The sequence below is a fragment of the Lolium rigidum genome, chromosome 4 (genome assembly GCF_022539505.1).
Source record: "Lolium rigidum isolate FL_2022 chromosome 4, APGP_CSIRO_Lrig_0.1, whole genome shotgun sequence".
NCBI lineage: Eukaryota > Viridiplantae > Streptophyta > Magnoliopsida > Poales > Poaceae > Lolium > Lolium rigidum.
The window spans coordinates 136452340-136474370 of record NC_061511.1 but is presented as its reverse complement, the minus strand read 5'-3'; the positions used below and the strand labels follow the sequence as shown (position 1 = coordinate 136474370).

Sequence of the window (22031 nt, the reverse complement as noted above, 5' to 3'; positions counted from 1 at the left end):
GGTTGCGCAACCGCGACTAATGGCAATTGCGAACCGGGACTAAAGCCCGTTTTTCTACCAGTGTATACGCCCATGTATTATTCATAATCGGTCTAGCAATTCAAAACATCATCTATAATTTACCCATTTAAAGTTAGTACGAACATATGATTATAAATTCATTTTATGCTATGTAATTTTCGCTACTGTAGGGTACAAAAGATAGGTCAAGCAAGGATTGCTTCATTTGGATTCAATTGACAATCAGATTTAAAGATATGAAATGTTGTTCATTTGATTTAACGTACTCCCTCCGTCACATGAAATGTATCTTAGATTGTCAAAAGATGTCTATTACATCAAAATTTTGACAAATCTAAGATAAATTTTATGAAAAGGAGGAAGTAGCACCGTATAAGCAACACAAGGTCTTTGTGCTAGTCTCTTCAAGAAAACGGTAACAACATGTTTCTATAGAAGTAAATTACGGATCTTGCACACTATACGAACTTGATAAAGGTTGCACACCTGCCATAAGAAAACACTATTTATTACATCGAACACAATGCGTAAACTTGATAAGCTCTCGTCTGGTTTGATCAACAGCGGCCGGGGATGAACCCAACCTTCTCTGCACGAACATCATACACCATCTCCGCCCCCTCCTGTGCCAAGGTGCCGATGACCGCCGAGACCCCAGGAGGGAAGGACCACACAGGCGAGGCAAACGCGAGGCATCCCACAGAGAAGGGGTTGTCACGTTCCTGGAAGTACATCGCCACAGGTATACCAAGGACCATGCTCACCCCATTGTCGAACCTGAGATACACCGTTGGTGCACCAAACGACCTTAGACCAGTGAAGTTGTAGCAAGTGTCGAGAATACCCATGGGCGGTGCTGCAGGGTAGCGTTCCATTTGCGCCTTGAACTGGTCACGGAGAGCCGCGTAAGTCTCCGGCTTCAGGTAGGTGAATGTGGAGTGCAGTGCGATCACTGCATCACCTGCAGGGATCGGGATGTGTGGACCACCATTGCTTAGGTCTAGACCGGCGAGCCGAACTAAGTACATGTTGGGAAGGGCTGTGTTGCTCCGTAGGGCGATGTAGCTCACGTTGCCTTCAGGGCGTGGTGCCCCGATGGATAGGAAGCCCTGGTCGACCGACAGTTCAGATGGTAGGCAGTAGGAGAAGGCCATCGTGTCCGGAGCCGAAGGAGCTCGATACGCAAGAGAGTGCTTGTCCCTGCTAAGATCGAGAAGGCCAGATGAACTGTCAGTCGTAGTAGCACCCATCTCGAGGCATGTGACCCTGAAGTTTTCCAGGGTGGTGATTGGTGTCGACTGCGAGAGTGTGAGTGTGTCCGTCACCACTGCAGCGCCATATTGCACGACGCCCTTATCTTTCACAATGACGGAGCAGGTGGATCCAGTAGTACAATTTTGGAGCGGACAGTCTGGCGACCCACATGGGACTGGGGCGATGGAGGAAGACTGGGATTGGTCGAAAGCTGGGATGTTACATGTTGAGTCTCCACATGGCTTGCATTGGAGAAATGTTTGCCCACCCGACCCGATGTTGAATCCCATGGTGAGGTTCTGCACCGGGGTGCCGTAGCCGATGACAATGTGGTACTCAGATTCCCATGTGCTCGGGGTACTACCGGGGCGATTGCCCGTGACGGGGACCGTGAAGAGCGAGTGTAGCCGTCTTTCGTCGTTTTGGAGGGCCAATAACCTGTTTCGCTTCCAGGTGGGACCAAGGGGCGAGCATTGGCTCATCCGATGCACTACGGGCAACCACGATCCTGCGATCCTACCGCCATCTCCTGAAAATATAAACATGTAATTAAGTTCGGTGCATGGGGAACAACAGATTAATCTTAAACAGACTAATCAATAAAATATTTCTTGTGCAATTAGGGATCATGGAATTACCATAAGGAACGGTAGAGCAGTACGTCATCGCCTGTGATGGACGGCGTGCACCAGATGAGGAGCGGTGAACGAAATGCCTGCCGCCATGGGTGCGGGTGGTGTAGCTGGTGGTGGAGCTGCCGGGACAAGGAGCAATGAGAAGAACAAGGAGAAGCAGGAACAATGAGGAATTGGCTAATGAAGCCATTGGTACTGTTTCTTGTGTAACTTCTGTTCCGTGTACTAGCTGCACTACTGAGTACTGATACGTACATACATATCCTATTTATATACATCCATCCATGTAGGGTTGGACCCCAAGTTCCTAATTTTCATTGGAGAGCAAGCTGTTGCCCCGAACTGATCGATGGCGACTGATCGATGATGTTCCTTCGTTCAGCCCAAAGCTAATTAAGTTGTCTCGTGCATATGGAAAACCGGGTGATTGGGATTAACGCCTGCCAGAACCTGCAAAGAAACTGCTACTCCACTACAGAAGAAACGGAGACACATGCACTTGGCAAATGGCAGCTCTCGTGTTATTTCGTCAAAAAAAAATGTCAACTCGACGGTGTCATCGTCTTTCATGGTGGATTGGTGGTCGCATCATTGAGTTGTGGATCGTTCTCGTCATCACCCCCGCGGCATCAAGGGTGGAATACCGATGATGGATGACAGAAGGAGAAGGCACATAATTTTTGGAACCTTCGCTCTTCAAATCTTTGTTTGAGGTAGTTGATGTCCTCCATCCAGTAATTAAGATAATTTTAATGATGTGGAGCTTAGAAAAAAAAGCCCATGTCCTTTGGTTTTATGATATAACTATCCGCACAAAAACGCATACAATCTCTTGTATCCCTTGCAATTATTACAAATAACTTTTTAATGTTGTATTGATATGTATTACTCCCCCCGTCCCAAAATATGTTGTGTATACTTTTCGGTTGAAGTCAATTTGTATAAATTTGACCAACTATATGGAAAAATTAGCAATATCTATAATATAAAATGAATATAACATGAAAATATAATTCACCATAATTCTAATAACGTTAATTCAATATTATAAAAGTTTACATATTATGGGATGAAGGGAGTATTATGTATGTTAATTAAAATGTATGAGTTAGGGTGTGATGTAAACCACCCTGCCATCCTACCTAGTTTAAGAATTAACATGAATACTTATTTTCAAATTATGAGAAATTGCATAGCCTATTTCTCTGTTCTTAGTCATGGAAATTGATCATTGACGTCATTTGTCTCTTCCCATGGTGTATATAATTGGGTGTGGCGTTTTGGAACTTGGTATCCATGGAGCCTGTTTTCCAAAAACAAAACAAAAACAGGCATTTCAAAGTTTCAAAAAGATCTTTGAAAATTCTAGAGGTAACATTGACGTACTCTACCAGTGTGCAAAAAAATCAGTACGAATATTTTTGTTTTGGGATGTGCAAAATTGATGGAATTGTGCATCTGAAATAGTGAAACGGTGCAGCTTTTGAAACCTCCAATATTTGTCACTTTTATGTAGCCTAGAATACAATGTACTTTACCTTGCGATTTTACACATTACTAGCATACATCATTCACCACATCTAGAATTACTTTCAAAATTTTGAAACTTTTAAATATTTCATAGGTAAAAAAAAACATGACCCATGTAGCTCGGTCTCCATTTGAGGTATTGATGTATAATTGCCATAACTTGTTGCACGGGCAATGTTCTATAGTGCTTCCTCTTAACAAATGGTTGCTCTAATTTGTTCCGTAGAAAAGCAGTTATGAAAGTCCATGGTGTCGTTGTCATTCATGGTGATATTGTCATGGTGTTTTTCATTTTTCTCGTTGTCAATGATGGACGCATGATGGAGAAGGCACATGTTTTTGGAACTTAGCTAACTGGCGGTACGTTAACAACCATCTTTAGTCCTCAAATTTTGTTTGAGGCTGTTGTTTTCTTTCCTTCAATGGGATATATTCTTCTTAAGAGTGTGACAATTCTGTGCCATATTTTTATAAGAGGCAACAATTTAAACTACAAGACTCTGGATCCTGCGGCATGTGAAAACAAAATGGAAACAAACAAACTCCCAGCAATCTCACACGTTACCTGTTCCTAACCCTATCAATCCCTACCGATCATGTTGTCTTCCATTGTAATAAACTTAGTCTTTTTCAGGTGATGCAATAAACCTTAGTAATAAACTTAATTAGGCCGCATGGTATAGTGAAGATGTCAAGAGAAATGGAAATTACAATTTCACAAATAAGGTTACACCAATAATAAGTTAAGCATGTGTTGCTTCTTATTACATCGACACGGCCAATAGTAAAATGAGGTGTTCTTAACGATTTGATCAGTCGCAGCGGTTGGAGACAAACCCAACCTTCTCAGCACGAACGTCATACACCACCTCTGTCATCTCCTGCGCCAGGGTGCCGATGATCACCGCGACCCCGGGCGGGAATTCATACGCCGGATTGGCGAACGCGAGGCAGCCCAAAGACCTGTTGTCACGGCGATGGAAGTACATCTTCCGCCCGACACCGAGTTCCGGACTCACTTCGCCGGCAAATCTTAGTGTGATGGTTGGCACGGAGATGTCGCTCAGGCCGGTAAAATCATAGCACGTGTCGAGGACACCCAGCCGCGGCGCCAACTGATACTGCGCCATTTGCGACCTGAAATACTTGCGGAGAGCAGCGTAAGGCTCGTACACCATATAAGTGAAGGTGGTGCCCACCGCGATTAGCGCGTCGCCGGCAGGGATGGGGATGTCCGTCCCATCAATGCTTAAGCCTAGCCCAACGAGCCTGACCAAATATGATTTGGGAAAGACAGCGTTTCTCCGTAGTGCGGTGTATGTCATGTTGCCTTCTGGACGCGGTGCGCCGATGGAGAGGAAGCCCTGGGTCTCTGTTAGAGACGGCAGACAGTAGGAGAAAGCCACCGTGTCCGGAGACAAAGGAGCTCGCGATGCCAGCGAGTGGATGTCCCGGCTGAGATCGAGAATGCCGGATGAGCTATCCGACGTCCTTGCGCCCATCAACAAGCAGTTGGCCCTCACGTTACGCATGGTGGTCGGTGGCGACCATGGGAGCGTGATCACGTCTGTCACGACGGTCATACTTGGTAGCACGACGCCATTCCCATTCACCGTGGTGGCGGTGCAGTTGGGTCCGGAGCATGTTTTCAACGGGCAGTCTGGCGACCCGCACGGGACTTGGGCGATGGAGGAGGACAGGGACAAGTCGAAGGCTGGGACGTCGCATGCTGTGCCGCACGGCTTGCACTGGAGAAATGTGGGTCCGTAATCTCTGGTGTTAAACCCCACGCTAAGGTTCTGCGCCGGAGTGCCGTAGCCGATGACGACGTGGTACTCGGCCTCAGATAAGCTCGGGAGATCATTGAGGGGTGTGCGGTCACCGGAAGAGACTTGGGTGGCATTGTCTGGGAGTCCCAGGTGGAGCTGCCAGGGCGAGGAGCGAGAAGAAGAACAAACAGAGTTAGCAGACCCAAGTGCGTGGAGGAAATGGCTAATGAAGCCATTGATACTGTATCCTACTGCGCAAGTGATACGGTGTAGAAGATCGTACTACTGCTATATATAGCGATGAACTGATGATTGATAGTGGGGCATATGGTTGTTATACTTGTGATATCTATATGTTCCATCGTTCAGCCCAAAGCTAATTGCCGTGTACAGCTAATACAGTTGCTAAACAACAATTGTCTGCTGCATATGGAAAATATGATGACAAGGATCAACGCGGGAAACTGCAGTGGAATTGACAGAAGAGACATAGTCACATGGCCTCTTACCTGTGGTTTTAGCGAAAATGGATAATCAACTCCATGATTTCATTGCCGTTCATGGCAATCTCACCAAGGTGTTGTTGTTGATCTTTCTCGTCGTGATCCCCAGGGCGTCAACTGTGGAGAACCAACCATGAATGCCCGATCGAGAAGGCTGGTTTTTTTACACATGACATAGAGCTTTAGTATATCGATTCATAAGGATTACCTGATGTAGGCGATAGAGCAGCCAAGACCAGAGGTAGGATCACCTGAGGCAGTTTGAATGTTTGCAAAGAAGAATTGATTAGGTGACTGTTAGTTCATCAATCATCTCTTTATGTTTTCGTGTTCAAATTTAATTTTTTTACTTAGTGTTAATAAAACCAGATGATCCCTTAACTACTTCATGAATTGAGGTGCTTTTTCATAACAAAAGTGACTTTATTATGCATTAAGGTTGCAATTGTAGGATTTTCCATTCTTCAGTAACCAGTATTCAGTTCGTGATTTGTCACTCCAAAACAAGTTTGACGCACACCCGTCGGAGGCAGCTTTGAAGAATTGCAGGAAGGACCACCAACAACCATAACTTCAAACCTCTAAAATCCAGAATAAACATGTCAACTTTTGACAACCACATAACCATTCCAAAAAAATATAATATTGTTCACAACAACAACAAAAATACATTGCTGAAACAGGTAACATATGAACGAAAAGTCAACACAATACTTCAACAAGAAGGCAGAAGCATAAACGAACAGGCAATAGTACACACACAGCAAGTCATAATACGGACTTCAAAGGTAGTATAGTTTGATCAGTACTTACAACAGGGAAGCAAAAGCAGCAATAACTCTCTCTCACAAACAAGTGTACTCCGATGATCAAATGTGCTAACGCCCATTTGGTTAACAGCAGACAATGACACATCGCTATATATATCGTCACAGAAATCAGCATAGCATTTGTTTTCCAAATGGGGGTATATCCCAGCCTCTCCATCGAAACAATGCATATGGATGGATCAGCATAGCACATATCTAGTGAAAAAAAGAGCAATGCCCTGTCTCAGAAATTGAAACCACTAATTGTTGCGAAAATTGTTATGAGTACTAAAATTTCGATGAGAAAACAGACTTATAATATATGATCAGATTGTCAGACTGCAGACATGGAGCCAATGGAGAAAGATGTCACCCGCCTAATTCCTCACGGGGTGACGATCAAATAAAATTGGTGTTACATGTAAATATGCTGCGTACTATTATTGTGGAATATGTACCTGTGACGTGACTTCAAAATTTGTAGCCTCCTATTTGTCAAAACTGATTTCTTCTCTACTAAATTATCGAGCTAGCTGATGTACATACACTTTGTCCTGAATTGGAGAAGAGGAATATGGCCGGGAACCAGAAGAACGTCCAGAGTACATTCGTTGATGGCTCTTAAGATGCTCAATCCCGTGTCTTCTAAGAGCATTTGGATTGACACCTGCCTTATGAGCAGCAATTACTCCAATTGCTTCCCAGTAGTTCTGAACATTCAGCTGCAAGGAAAAAAAAATGACGTCACTAACAATAGTGTATCAGAAATAGGACTTATAGAAAGATTATCAAGATATATTACATACCGCTTCTATACCGAATTTATCTGGGGTATCATCAAGGACTGTCTCATTTTCCTGAACACTAATGATCAAGGGCTGCACAATTACAAAAATAGTTACCTAATTGTGCAACATAACGATATAAAATGAATAGCTACATGGTTCTATAATTAGCTTCACAAATTATTGTGCCATTCATCAATCAAATAATTTAAGCTACATATACATACTATATTGCAGTTGTAATTGAAGTGGCAAAGTAGACAATCAGTAATATGCACACAACAAGTCTACCTTGTTCTTTCTTGCAGTATGAGCAAAAGCAAGAGTACCATCACCTCCACAGGCGTCTTTTGGAATAATCACGCTATCGATATCACTAGCCACTATGCAGCCATTGTCCAAGGTTCCGAGCCTCCTCGTCACATACTGTGGAGCACTGCTTAACCCCGCAAGCACACACGGTAGAAAGGTATAACCAATCTGTTAAGAAAAGGTCAACAAGGGTCAACGAAGAAACAAGATATAAGACTAATCACCACTACTTGCTGCTTAGTTTGACACTCGAGTTCTGCCACTGTTGTTCATCACTAAGAATATCACCTGTAAATATTTAATTCAATTTTGTACAAGCAATTCAGTCAAGGATATAGATACCTCTTCTGCAGCAGATCTCGGGGACAGTGATGGGCTGAGTGGTGGGGGTAACACCGCAGGAGCGTGAGCAGCAGGGATTTTGAATTCTTTCACAATTAGGTGACTGATGATTGCTTCAACTCCTGCTAACAGATCAACTCCCTGCATACATCGATATCGCCACACCGACGCGCGGTCAACAGCATACGAAGCTGAGAAGGTGACATGCATATTTCGATTTTTGCTACAAAATACATCCATGAAAAAAACAGCATGTGTTTCCGTGACAATTACAAGCTCAGCATATTTCAGCGAAATAAAAAACGGCGATAGCTTTCACATGTATGGAGAAGGTAGGTACCATTCTAACATATATTTCAGAGAAATGAAAGGGCTAAAGCGAAACAAGATGCAGCCAATAAAATACCTTTCCTTCGCGATAACAGTCTGAATCATCCGGATCGTCATCCGGAAAGCGCGCAACGACCGCCACAGCGTTCACGCCGGAATGTTTCACTAGCGCATCCACTGCCCTCAACAGAGAACCGGAGTTCCCAACACTCCCCGTCGACTTCCCGCATTTCGGATCGAACCATGTCTTGATCTGCTCCATACAATCAAAGTTTAGTAGGCTCCCGAGTAACCAAGTTGTTTTCTTCCCAACAACTACATCAACAATTAATAGAATGTGTGCGCACCTCCAGAGGAGCATCTGTGACGGTGTACTCAACCACGGGGAGGCCAAGCGAAGCCCTCGCGGCATCCGCGACCTGCAGGTGGCGGAGCCGGAGCTCCTCCTCGATGCCGGCGTCCAGCACCAATCCTACCTAGGTGAAATCAATCACAAGTTGCATCAAACTGTTTTTTTAGATTCACAGGCATCAAACTGTTTTTTGTTGTGTGTGAGATGAGCCTGGTGAGCAATCATCAACAATGTAGCACTGACCTTGTTTTGGTGGACTGGTTGAAGAGCCCAGGCGCCCTCCGCGAACCTGTCGAGCGCGTATCCCTCCACGTAAAGCGTGTTGGGCATCGGCCAGTACAGCATCGCGGCGTTGAGCACCTACGGCGGGGGTGCTGGAGGTATCAGCCTTTGAGCGACCGGAATCAAAACGAGCAATGGCCACGCACAACAGCGAAAAACTTACATTGGGGTGGGATATGACGCAGTCGGCGACGGCGGCGAGGGCGCGCGCCACGGGGAGGGCGTCGCCGGCGAAGCCCCCGACGGCGGCGCCGACGCCCGTGGGGATCACCAGGACGGAGGTGTACGGCCTCCTGAAGCTCGGGCTCCGCGCGTCCGCCGAGGGGGATACGGAATGTGGCCGGGCACGGCGGCGCGGCGGCGGCAGGCGAGCGGGGAGGAACGGCGGCCGCGCGACGAGATGGAGCGCCATTCCTTCACCGGAGCTCGCGAGCGAACGCGCGGGGCCGGGGGATAAGGTTGAACAGAAGCGGGCTGCGGTAGCCCGGCCCATCCATGAGTCGGACCATTGGGCTGCTTTCCTGGGCCTCCCTTTCGGCCCGTCTTCCCTGTAAATTTCCAACGGATCGTCTTCAGAAAATAAAAACGACGACGCGCCATGAACAGAACACTGAGTCCAGCGCAGGGCACAGCTGCCTCTGTTTCTACCGGGAATTCCTTCGCAAGTTCTACCTACGCGGCTTTGCGCCGAACGAGGAAACATATCAACAAGGCAGATATGCCATGCAAGGCGAAGAATATCCACCACCCATCATCGACCAATCATCAGTTCACATGAAAACAAGTTAATCGGCTCTCGAAACTCTGTATATACGGCAGCAATCCTGTGTACAACGTATAAACTGCGCAGTGCAGTATACAACTTATATACATGCAAGTATCAATGGTGTCAGCCGTTCCCTCTGTGCGCTTGTGCCTGCTGCTTCTGATTGTTCTTCTCGGCAGCTCCTCCATCCGCCCATCCATGGCGCGCACATCGCCCACGGCGGCATCCCGCTCGATCATACATTCAGGTAATGTATCTTATAACTAAGTAGTATCTGAAAAGAGACATTATCTGTACTCCGTAATATTGATATTCAGGGTGACAACACTTGCCCTCAATGCGCACATAGTGAGTTTTTCGAAATGGGGGCTGACCCCGGCCTCTGCATCAATCGAAATGCGCACATAGTGAGTTAGTGTAGCTATTAAGCTATGGTTTAATGTTCATTCGCTTTGACTAACATGTCCAGATTTTTCTAGGAGATGGCGGTGGCATAGCAAGGCAGCTGCCGGGAGTGAACCCTTCCGGTGATAAACCGCGTGTTAATACATATGTTATGTTTTTGTTTATTCTTGTATGCTTCTTCTCGAGTTCACTAACTAACTAGGTTTGTTTTGTAGGGGATGGTGGCGGAATAGAGGCCGCTGCGTGGAGCGAATCCTTCCATTCCTAGGGGTAAGCTGCCTTGCATTAATCCCTCGAACGGAAGCATCCCCCATAATGTCTTGATCATGACATGCATACTTATGGCATATGCCCGCAAAAACAAAGTTAAGCTAGAATACTACTTAATTACGTGGAAGATAAAAAAATCTCAGAAATTTTACTCGTGCACACGAAATGGGTGAGTGTATATATGGTTGGAAGTTCATTGGCATTGACTAACGTGGCTGCTGGGATTGAAACAGTGTTGTGAAATGCCCAACACCAATGCATAAAAAATATTAGTTTAATTCTTATATGTTCATGCGGGTGTTCACTAATTAACTCAGTGTTTTATAGGGGATGGAGATGGAATAGAGAGGCCACCGTATGGAGTGAATCCTTCCATTCCTACAGGTAAACTATATTACAATAATCTTTCTAAAGGAAGCATCCATGATGGTGTCTTGATCGCGTACATATTCATCACATATATTCGCAAATGATAAACTAAGCTACTATATTACTTAGTGCAAGATAAATTTGAACTATTATGCTGTTTATTTATGCACACAGAGTGAGTTAGTGTACATATGCTTTGAAGTTCATTTGCATTGACTGATACTTCTAGATTTTGTAGGAGATGGCGGTGGGATAGCAAGGCCGGTGCCCGGAGTGAACCCTTCTGGTAAATCATCTTGCATTTACATATGAAATAATTTTGTTTAAGATTTCATATTTTCCCTGAGCTTTCACTAATTAACTCTATATCGATCGTCTAGGGGATGGAGGCGGAATAGAGAGGCCACTGTATGGAGCAAATCCTTCAATTCCTACAGGTGAACTACTTGCAATAATCCTTCTACGTGGAGCATCCCTCAGGGTGTCTTGATCACATCCATTCATCGCATATAACCACGAATTAAAATAAGATACTATATTACTTAGTGCAAGATAAATTTGAACTATTATATTGCTTACCTATGGTCTAAAGTTCATTTGCATTGACTAATATGTCTTGATTTTGTAGGAGATGGTGGTGGGATAGCAAGGCCACTGCCCGGAGTGAACCCTTCTGGTAAATCATCTTGTGTAGATATATGAAATAATTTTATTTGTACTTTACCCCTAAGATTTCACTAATTAACTCCAAATTTTATAGGGTATGGAGGCAAAATAGAGAGGCCACTCCGTGGGGCGAATCCTCCCATTCCTAAGGGTGAACTATCTTGCATTAATCCCTCCAATGGAAACATTCCCCATCTTTTGTTGATCACATGAAAACTTATCGCATATGCCCATAGAAAAAAATAAGCTATTATATTACTTAGTGCAAGAACAAAATGAACTACCACCTATATTTTGAAGTTCTTTCACCTGGACTAACATGTCTACATTTTGTAGGAGATGGTGGTGCAATAGCAAGGCCGTTGTTGAGAGAAAACCCTGCAGGACCTCGTGGTAAATTACCTTCCGCTGATACATATGAATTCATTTTGTTTTTGTTTGTATGTTTCCTAGAGTGGGACTGATTGGATTGGTATTTTTTAGGTGATGGAGGTGGAATAGAAAGGCCATTGTATGGAGCGAATCCTTCCATTCCTACAGGTGAACTACCTTCCATTAGTTCCTCTAACAGAAGCACCCCTACTACTATCCTAAACACATGCATACTTATCACATTTATATGCCTACAAAATAAATAAGATACTATATAATTAGTGTTCAAGAAAAAATCGAGCTACTATATTTGCTATGCATAGAGAACGAGTTAGTGTACCTATGGTTTGAAGTTCATTCTCTTTGACTAATATGTATACATTTGGTAGGAGATGGTGGAGGGATAGCAAGGCCACTGCCGGGAGCAAACCCTTCTAACCCTTCTGGTAAATTACCTTGTGCTGATAGAGATAAAATCATTTTTTAATGTTTCCCTGAGTGGTCACTGAATAAGTCGGTATTATTTAGGTGATGGGGGTGGAATTGAAAGGCCACTACATGGAGATAATCCTTCCATTCCTACAGGTGAACTACCATGCATTAATTCGTCTAATGGAAGCATTCACAGTAGTGTGCCCATCACATCTCATATGCACGCAATAGAAAAACAAGATACTACATTACTTAGGGTGCAAAATAAAAATTTAGCTACTATATTCCTTCTCCACACAACGAGAGTTTGTGTGGAGGCGGAATAGAAAGGCCACTGTATGGAGTGAATCCTTCCATCCCTACGGGTGAACTACCTTGAATTAACATCTTTAACAGAAGCATCCCACATAGTGTCTTGATTTATATATATATGCGCCAAGCCTTGGATTTATTGATTTCTACATTGTTAGGAGGGGGCGGTGGAATACAAAGACCTCTTCTACCTCCACCATCCATCCCCACGGGTAAGGTTCAGTGCATCAAATCCTAGTAAAAGAAACATCTCCTTATGTATCTAAGCACATAAAAAAATTGTGTATCATCATAAAAAAGGAATGATCGAGTTCACCTTGTTGCAGGAGGCAATGGAGATGGTGTTTGACATTCGAACATAAAAGATTGGGCTCGTCTCCAACCACTACTGATCAAAGCACAAGGGCTAGCTCACCAAATATATCTATAAATTTCATAATTGTTTAGTAAAGTTTTCATATCTGGTTTTGTTTCCTTCAAAAAAGGTGTATCAATGTAATAAGAGTACTCTGAGGAACGAGTCGACGTTCTGAATTATGTAGTGGAGTTATATATAAGCATAAATATATTAAATATGGTTGTGCTACTTCTTAATTACATGAATATTGTGTAAATTAACTCCACATAAGTTCCATACTACGATTTATGGAATCATATGATTTTTTTCAAATTATAACAAAATATCAGAGCGTTTTTTATTTCGTGGACTGTATGACGAACATGATAGAAGTAAAATTGGTTGAATATCGAATCAATGCAAGCTCATAGAAATGTCGATAATTTTCTATTTATAGTTTTTTTAGAGAGAAGACCTCCTCAAGAGGGGCCTGGCTTTTTTATGAAAGCCAGACAAACACAACAGGTCTTATAGCTGGAAGAACCAGTTCAACAAAATAAAATAAAAAACAGGAAATACAAAGACCACCACCGCCCAAAACAAAAAGAAAGAAAGGCAACACCCACACAGAGGATCCACACTAGACGGCATGATCAACCAATCCCTCTTCTAGTGCCTGCCGTCATGGATATCTTTCACGCCATCGTCTTCAAGTGATCCATGAGCGTCCTCCAGTCTTGCTCAAGCTTTTCCGGCCAAATGCATTTTCACTGCGACAAAAGATTAATCATTTTATACACAACCTGTAAAGATGAGGAAACAACTTTCCCAATAAAAACAACATCGTTGCGAGATATCCAAATTGACCAGGCCATCGCCCCAAAAATAACCCAGCCAACATGCTTCGTCCTAGCACCCGGCGCATAAAGAGCCACACGGGCAAAATCATTCCATTTCATCGGTGCATCACTCCACCAAAGCGACTCACGCACGCACCACCAACTAAAATGCGATAGAGGACAGGCAAAGATTAGATGGTTCACTGTCTCCACCTCCCACAAAGACAACACCCAAGCTGACCCGGCCACCGTTTCGCAGCCAAATCCGCCGCCACCTGCATGCGACCCTTAACACACATCCAGGCGAATAGTTTAATTTTCAAACGCATGTGAGCATGCCATAAATCCATGATCCCCAAATCCCTCCCACACGGGTGCAAAATCATCTCATAGCTAGATCTAACTGAGAATTTCTAATTCTTAGTTAGCGCCCAGACAGCAACCATCATCCTGGTTAGAAAAATGAAAACTAGCCAAGGAAAATTTTAAGTCATACCATTCCTCCACCTCCTGAAAGCCAAAAGAACGACGGAAAGAGAGCCCCACGCCCCCTCCCGCAACCACATCAGCAACTGAAAGATCAATCTACTCACAACAAGCATAAAGCGCAGGATAAATCAGCTTCAAGGGTACCAAACCCAAAAATTGGTATTTTCCCCATCTCCAAACCTATATTCCATACCACACTTCACCTACGGTTTGATCGCATGCAGCCCTTTCCAAAATTGAGATCCACCAGAACTTTCAGACCGGATTAAACTCCCCGAGCCTAGATACTTTTTCCTAAGAAGCTTACAGAAAAAATTTGATCCCCTGATTGTAACTTCATTATCCAGTTTGCTAACAAAGCCACATTCCTGGTTTTACTATCCACAAACCCTAAACCTCCAAATTCCTTTGGTTTCGCAAGGTTCTGCCATCAAACCATATGGTACTTATGTTGGTCATCTAAGCCTCCCCAGTAGAACTTGGCCCTAGACATGCCTAGTTTATGATGAATACCATCCAACAAGAGATAGAAGCCCATAACATAAGATGCAATGTTGTCCAAACAAGAATTGATAAGCACTGATCTCCCACCTGTTGAAACCGGTTGCCACATCACAAGTCTCTTCATTACTTTAGAATTCAAGAAAATCAAACTCCGAAGCCAACAGCTTCCTCCTGCCGCTGTAGGAACCCCCAAATATTTTGTTGGGAACGAGCCAACCTTGCAGTTAAACAGATTGGCCACTCTTATTCGTTCCTCATCCTCAACCCCAACCACAAATACTTCACTCTTTTCATAACTAATTTTTAGTCCAGACATTGCTTCATAACAATACAAAAGGAATTTCATTGTAACAATCGACTGTTCCGTCAAGTCAAGGAAAAGCAATGTATCATCTGCATACTGCAAATGAGTCAGACCACCATCCACCAAGTGAGGAACCAAGCCCCTCAAATGGCCACTCTCCTTAGCTGTCGTGATCATTGCATCAAGAGCCTCTCCTATAATGTTAAAAAGCAGCGGAGATAATGGATCCCCCTGCCTCAAACGCCTGAAGGTACGGAAATACTCACCATTTCTCACCATTTATATTGATGCAAACTCTGTCTGTTTCCACATCCCACGAAATCCATTCAACCCACTGGTCACAGAACCCTTTCTTCCTCAAAACTTCTTTCAAAAACGACCATTGTACCTTGTTGTAAGCTTTCTCAAAATTGAGTTTGAGGACAATGCCCTGCACTTTCGTCCTTTTCAACTCATTAAGGACCTCATGGAGGACACCTACACCCTCCAAGATATCACAACCCGGCAAAAAAGCAGCTTGAGTGGGATGAGTCATTTTCTCAGCAACCCGAGTCAACCTCACTATCAAGACCTTTGTAATAATTTTAAAGACCATGTTTAGTAAACAAATCGTCCGGTAATGTTTTATCACATTAGCATCTTAAATTTTCGGAAGCAGCGTGATCACCCCATAGTTCAACCTCTCAAGGTTTAACCTACCAGCATGTAGATCATCTAGCATTTCTAACTGTTCCTTTGATTTCAGACAAGAATTCCTTGATTTTCTATTTGTAGTAAGAATCGATAATGTGGAATTTAGGATGACAAATTTTAGAAAATATAAGTCAACCTAGACACCTTCTTTTATCCAATCAGGAATTAGACATTATATATCAGCCAACCTAGATAACATGCATCATCTTGGGCCGTCCAAAGTGCTGATAACCTTCCCCTAGGCCAGTTATCAAGCCAAGAGACGGGCCACCATTTTGCTCTGAATACCGAGCCCCCCACCAACTGGCCTTCTGGGCCCCGCCTGTCAGCCAGTTGGACCAAGTTCTCACATCCCCTCGCCACTCGACGAGAGACGAAAGGAACACGAAGCTTCGCCGGCCGCCATGTCGCCGCCGTCTCTGTGCGCCGCCGCCTGCTCCTCCCCTCTCCGCGCCGCCCCGCCCCCTCTCCTGCGGTTCCGCCGCCCCGCCTCCTCCTCCGTCTCCGTCTCCGCGGCGCGGGCCGCCGCGGCCCCGTCCGTCTCCGACGACCTGGTCCTCCGCATCGCCGAGCAGCTGGAGGACTCGGCGGCCGCCGCCCCGCTCCTCGACCCGCTCCGCGCCGCCTCCGCGCTCTCCCTCCTCTCCACGCCCTGGCCCACCCGCCGCTCCAACGAGGCCTTCCGCTTCACCGACATCTCCTACCTCCGCTCCCTCCCCATCTCGCTCCCCGCCCAGACCCCCGCCCTCGCGCCGCCGCCCTCCCCGGACGCCGAGTCCCACATCCTCTTCTCCGACGGCCGCCTCGTCTCCGCCGCCGGCGCCCACGTCGCCGCGCTCGCCGACATGCCCCCGGGCGTCGCCCGAGACCGAGCGGCCGCCGCCGTCGCCGCCTCCGCCCAATTCAGCCACAGGGACGTCTTCTACGACTTCAACGCCGTCGGCGCGAGCGACGTCGCCGTCGTGTACGTGCCCGAGGGGCGCAAGATGGGCGACGACCCGGTGCACATCGTGTTCGGCTACGGCGGCAGCGAGGACGGTGCTAGCATGATGATGTCCAACCCGAGGGTTCTGGTGATTGCGGAGAAGGGCGCGGAGGTGGCCATCGTGGAGGAGCATTTTGGGACTGGGGAAGGGGATGGTGGCTGCTATTGGGCCAACCCGGTGGTGGACATCATCGTGGAGGAGGGCGCTAGAGTGGTTCATTCCTATGTTCAGCGGCAGTCGTCCGCCGCGGCGCATACCAAGTGGACCACAGTGCAGCAGGTGCGACTATCTCATGCATTTCATTTCATTTTATTTGATTATTATGGGTTTTGCATAAATAAATGGTGTGATACTGGTGGTGGTACAAGTTTGGTTGGCCTATATAATTGTTTGCACATTCTGCTAGGACAGTTATCCCTGATGAGGAGAGAACCTAAGTTGATTCAATTATGAGCACACTTGGTTGCATATAATATAATGATTATACGAAGCAATAATCGCAGCAGCTATATTGTTGTTGCAATTGCATATAAATCATGTTTGCTCCTCTTGTCTACTGTTCTAGCGGTTATCCATGGTATCAGGTGATTATACTTGATGTTATAGTGCAAGAGTAGGATGTAAATATAGATCAATTAGTTTGTTCGTTAGGCTGGTCTTATTTATCTAAAACTAGATACAGAAGTAGAACATGATCATTAAAAAATTAAAAAGCCCACCAGGAAGACTCCCATCACTTCTTAATGCCTTGTTCACCTTTAGGGTATTTCCACCCCCTATGGGTTTGGGGATGGGAGGGGATCTGGTGAATCCCTCACCTTCACCTAATCCCCTCATTTACCTTCTAATCCTAATCCCCGCTGGTTACTTAGATTTTCTGGGGATGGGAGGCGAATGTGGTGTATTAAACTTGTTAATAAAACCAAAACTTTACTTCTGCATGGACATTGTCACTCAAGTAAAACTTGTTTTGTTTTGAAAGACAACATTGTGTTTCCAACAAATACCAGTCGACCAAGATATTATTTTTTGAAAAGAAAGTAGAAGACCAAGCCCACCAGGACATTTCCATCTAAAACACATTCTAGGAGTAAGTGAAGAACTACGAATCAGAAGTAATTTATCCCTGTTATGGCTATGGTTTCAATCCTACCGAGTTAATATTTCCTACATACTCAGTTCTGAAGCAAGTCATTTACATGATTTAATTAAAACTGATATTATGGCTGCTGTGTCGTACTACTGAGCTATGATTTTTACAGAATAATCAGTTCGAGCAATTTGTTTGCATGCTCTACTCATACTCACCGTCAAGCTTCACCATTATTCAAAAAAATAAAATAAACAGGTGAAGTGTTTTCCCCATGATAAAACCCTCTCTGATCCAAGCAGAGATTGTTCTTTCATGCACCAAATCCATCTAACTCAAGTACTCAACAACAATGTTTGTATCTACAACCCACAAACCAGACCAAGCATATACTCCCACTATAGTCCACTACTGATTTGGAATTGAGGCTGTGAAGATCAATGAAATCTCAACTGAATTTAGAATATCGACATGATATGCATGCTTCAGACAAAGGCTCTGATAATCAGAGACCCTACATTCACAGGATTAGTTTTTGCATGTTAACCGGAGAGAAGGCTCTTCCATCGCCGGAGGAGGTGTCCGTTGGCGGCGTCAGCGCCGTCGCCTCGAGAACGCGCCGTCGCCCTCCGTCGCTCGCTTTCTTCCTGAGAAATGCGAGGTCTGGGTTGCGTGTGGGAATTACACTATGCGTCGGGTTTGGTGGGTGGATTTCTCGGGATGGGCTGGGAAAACACAAGAAGCAAACGGGCTCGCTGGGAAAATCGTGGATTAGCGGGTGGGCCGGGAATTTCCCCTCTGAATCTTAAAATACCTGACAAGTAAACTAAGCCTAAAGTAATGTGGTGGGCGAACATGATTATTTGATTGTAGAAAAACGAGACATGTGTTGAATTACCAACCAATAGAACTAAATAGATCCCCCAAAAGCTTGCAATTCAGAGTAATCATTTGAATGGCTTAGTTTCATTGTTCTCAAGTGCTCTTCCTATGTAACTGGAAATAGCTTGCTGTGCTCCTATGCATTCATCTTATCTGATTATGGGTTTTGCATAAATGTTGTTATACTGGTGGTGGTAGAAGTTTGGCTGAGCTATATGATTGTTTGACACATTTAGCTTGGACAGTGGTCAGTGCTGATTAGAGAAACTAAGCTGAATCAATTACGAAGAAACATCGTTACATTAAATAAATGATTGTATGAAGCAGTAGTAATCACATAAATACCTGACTGCTTGAGCTATATTGCTGTTGCGGTTGCAAATAATCATGTTTGCACCTGTACTGTTCTAGTGGTTTTCCGTGGTACTAGGTGATTATATTTACTGTTATATTTTTAAAATTAGGATATAAATATTGATCAATGAGTTACTCCGTTAAGTCAGTCTTATGTGACACCAGATACAGAAGAACATGGTCATCTAAAAATAAAGAGATCAGGTTGAAGACTCCCCCTGACTTTATAATCAAGTTGCTAGTCCTTAAAATCTGGCTGAGTGGGACAACATTATCATTTGATTCTAGAAAACGAGACATATGTTGAACATAGCTTGCATTTCAGAGTAATGGTTTCATGCTTTGTTTCATTGTTCTCTAGGTACTTTTCCTATGAAATTGGACATAGCTTGCTGTTTTGCTACTCATTACTGAGTCAGTTGCTAGTTCGATCCGATTAGGAATAAAAATAGTCAGATTTATTGGTTGATTCTAGGGGGCAGTAATCACATCAATATTTGATTGTTTGAGCCATAGTGCAATTCGAACTACACATTATCACATCTGTGCTGTCCTAGAGGTTGATATCAGGGGTCTGCTTGCTGTCATAATGTCAAAATATGACCATATAGTATATCTGTCAACAAGGAAACCAGTGGATTTCCCAGAAAACTAAAGGAAGCCAGTGAAATCAGCCTTAGTGATACCAGGCGCAGTATGGGCGCTTCTGTAATGTTTTAAATTAACCATCCATGAAATCAAACAGACATTTAGTAGACTGAACTTTCAGAGTAATGACCACATAGCTTATCTTATTCTGCTTTTAGTGTTATTCCTATAAAAATGGATTAATGAAAGAGCTCACAGTATGCATTTTCATTGCTGAATCAGTTGCCAGGTATCTATATTTCAGTGCCTACGAAAATGTGGCATGCAAAGATTTTTTTATTAAAGTAAAGCTACTTTGAAAGAGAATAGCCAGTCTTATTTGTTGTTCGTTTCTATTTTTCAGTGTGTATGAAAAATGTGGCATTTAAAGATTTTTTTTAAAAGTAAAAGCTTATTTCATAGAGTAGTCAGTCTCATTTGTTGTTCGTTCTTTTCAGAATACATCTAGTACATATGAGTTTGTTGAGGTCAGCACTGGAGGAAGACTGAACAGGCACAACCTTCACATCCAGCAATTGGGTCCGGAGACAACCACGGAATTATCAACGTTTCACTTAACATCTCAGAATAAGCAGATTCATGATCTGCATAGCAGATTAATACTTGATCACCCAAGAGGTTATTCACGACAGCTCCACAAATTGATTGCTTGTGGTTCAGGAAATGGTATTTTTGATGGAAATATCCAAGTCAACAGGTATTTATTTGTTCAGACTGCTGTCATGTGTTAGCTTTTTCTTCTCTTTAAGGAACTCTACAGTCATTTTTGAAACTGCATTGCAGAAATGTATATTTCTTAATTTGGAGTAACATCTTATCAGTGCTATGTAAATTCTTTGATTACCTTACATACTTCACTGTTGCTGAAAATAACACTTTGTCAGATTAGTTTTGCCGTTCCATGATGATTTAGGATAATGCGCTAGTTTTAGTTTAAAAAGTGACGTGCTCATGAAAATGCAACAAGTAAACTAACAGAAGCATGTTTTGGTTGTAGTTATTGTAGGCTTGTTATAGCAGTACAAAGCAAATGTAGCATTTTACATTTCAGGAAATGTACACTGTAATTCTGTTTCACCTATTGTAACATTGTCTGTATAGGACCTAACATTAGAAAACATTGCATTTATTGTAATAGTTGTGGCCGTAGAAAACAATATAAAATTTTACTATTTTATAAGAAGTGCATACTGTCCATCCTATTATAACATTGTCTACATGACCCAATATGAGAGAACATTGTATTGATGGTATTGACAAAGCTTATAGTTACATCAGTATATTTTGCTGGCCTGCTGTTTTAATGATGTTGATTCGCAGGTATGCACAGCAAACTGACGCAGGGCAACAAACCAAGTGTCTTCTCCTCTCACCAAAGGCTGTTGTGAATGTGAAGCCAAACCTTCAGATCATCGCTGACGATGTCAAATGCACACACGGAGCTGCCATCAGCGGTGACCTTGACCCAAACGAGCTCTTCTACTTCCAAGCCAGAGGCGTTGATGTCAAAACAGCAACTGATGCCCTGCTTTTCTCGTTCGGAGCCCAAGTGATAAACCGCATCCCATTTAAGCCTGTAGAGCAGAAGGCATTAGCACAGCTCAAGGAGTTGCTCACCCTGTCAAGGCAAAGCAACTGATGAGATACTCGAGGTGCTCGTTGGTGTAGCTCAATACATTTTGGTCGAGATGAGAAGAGTAGGGCACGAACGTTTGGACCGTTTGGCTTTAAAACAAGGTGAGGTAGTACAGTTATGTTGGCTAACTGCGATTAAAAAAAAACCACCCTAGCCTTTTTTTTCAAATTCGGCATATCATCTGTAAATTACTTGTTTATCCCTATCAAAAGCAAGAATGCGTGAAGCTTCTGCGGTAGATGTTTGTTCAATACAAATTAGTATTATGTGGGTGTTTAGGCAACTGAAAATCCAATTCAGCAGCAGACTTCAAATTGAGGGTTGATGCCAAGGGCTCTAAAGAAAAGAAAGCTCTAAAAATGAAGAAAACAAATCAAGTCAAATTGAGCGTTAACCTCCAGATTTTAGTGGCAAATTAATGTTGCATCAGAACTCAACTTTACTTTATTATACATATCAAAATTTTGTGTGAACATCACAGTGGCGGGGCGATTTTTCTATTATCTGAATATCATGTAAGTAAAGTATATACGTATGGCCTGAGTTCTGCCATCAGCAGTGAAGGGACAGGGACTTTCAGTTGTCCAAACCATTCTTTTTTACGGGTCGGCTATAACATGAACTCCATGTCTCCATCTGAATGTTTATAATTACAACAGGCCAATCATGCATGGATTAACGAAAGTTAGAATTTCTAGGAGTACATTAAGTCACTGGAGCCTTGTCAAGAATAGACTTGGTTGGATATTCTCT

At 43.7% G+C, this 22031-nt stretch overlaps 4 protein-coding genes across 4 annotated transcripts; 1 reads left to right on the top strand and 3 right to left on the bottom strand.

The window, feature by feature from the left end:
• Nucleotides 1-578: 578 nt before the first annotated feature.
• Nucleotides 579-1757, bottom strand: LOC124647542 (aspartyl protease family protein At5g10770-like). The gene has a single exon (XM_047187465.1). The coding sequence runs from the start codon at nucleotides 1755-1757 to the stop codon at nucleotides 579-581; it is 1179 nt and encodes a 392-aa protein (XP_047043421.1).
• Nucleotides 1758-4181: 2424 nt separating this feature from the next.
• Nucleotides 4182-5571, bottom strand: LOC124647541 (aspartyl protease AED1-like). Its single transcript, XM_047187464.1, has 2 exons — nucleotides 5550-5571; nucleotides 4182-5457 (listed from the first exon to the last, which is right to left on the bottom strand). Exons 1-2 carry the CDS (start codon nucleotides 5569-5571, stop codon nucleotides 4253-4255), a joined length of 1227 nt encoding a protein of 408 aa, XP_047043420.1. The 3' UTR covers nucleotides 4182-4252.
• Nucleotides 5572-6820: 1249 nt separating this feature from the next.
• LOC124647540 (uncharacterized lipoprotein syc1174_c-like) lies at nucleotides 6821-9336 on the bottom strand. Its single transcript, XM_047187463.1, has 8 exons — nucleotides 9088-9336; nucleotides 8886-9002; nucleotides 8638-8766; nucleotides 8367-8543; nucleotides 7961-8101; nucleotides 7598-7786; nucleotides 7328-7399; nucleotides 6821-7243 (listed from the first exon to the last, which is right to left on the bottom strand). Exons 1-8 carry the CDS (start codon nucleotides 9334-9336, stop codon nucleotides 7043-7045), a joined length of 1275 nt encoding a protein of 424 aa, XP_047043419.1. The 3' UTR covers nucleotides 6821-7042.
• A 6735-nt stretch (nucleotides 9337-16071) lies between these two features.
• LOC124708418 (protein ABCI7, chloroplastic-like) lies at nucleotides 16072-21516 on the top strand. The gene is made up of 3 exons (XM_047240095.1): nucleotides 16072-16947; nucleotides 20080-20339; nucleotides 20963-21516. Exons 1-3 carry the CDS (start codon nucleotides 16087-16089, stop codon nucleotides 21279-21281), a joined length of 1440 nt encoding a protein of 479 aa, XP_047096051.1. The 5' UTR covers nucleotides 16072-16086; the 3' UTR covers nucleotides 21282-21516.
• The last annotated feature ends 515 nt before the right edge of the window (nucleotides 21517-22031 follow it).

Excerpts from the sequence above, each read along its gene's own strand:
- LOC124647542 (XM_047187465.1), bottom strand. The coding sequence starts at position 1,757 with ATGAGCCAATGCTCGCCCCTTGGTCCCACCTGGAAGCGAAACAGGTTA.
- LOC124647541 (XM_047187464.1), bottom strand. The coding sequence starts at position 5,571 with ATGGAACATATAGATATCACAA. Across the intron at positions 5,458-5,549 it reads GGAACATATAGATATCACAA|GATACAGTATCAATGGCTTC; the intron begins GTATAACAACCA and ends CTTGCGCAGTAG.
- LOC124647540 (XM_047187463.1), bottom strand. The coding sequence starts at position 9,336 with ATGGCGCTCCATCTCGTCGCGCGGCCGCCGTTCCTCCCCGCTCGCCTG. Across the intron at positions 8,544-8,637 it reads TCACAGATGCTCCTCTGGAG|ATCAAGACATGGTTCGATCC; the intron begins GTGCGCACACAT and ends TGTATGGAGCAG. Across the intron at positions 7,400-7,597 it reads ATACTGCAAGAAAGAACAAG|CCCTTGATCATTAGTGTTCA; the intron begins GTAGACTTGTTG and ends GTAATTGTGCAG.
- LOC124708418 (XM_047240095.1), top strand. The coding sequence starts at position 16,087 with ATGTCGCCGCCGTCTCTGTGCGCCGCCGCCTGCTCCTCCCCTCTCCGC. Across the intron at positions 16,948-20,079 it reads AGTGGACCACAGTGCAGCAG|AATACATCTAGTACATATGA; the intron begins GTGCGACTATCT and ends CGTTCTTTTCAG. Across the intron at positions 20,340-20,962 it reads GGAAATATCCAAGTCAACAG|GTATGCACAGCAAACTGACG; the intron begins GTATTTATTTGT and ends GTTGATTCGCAG.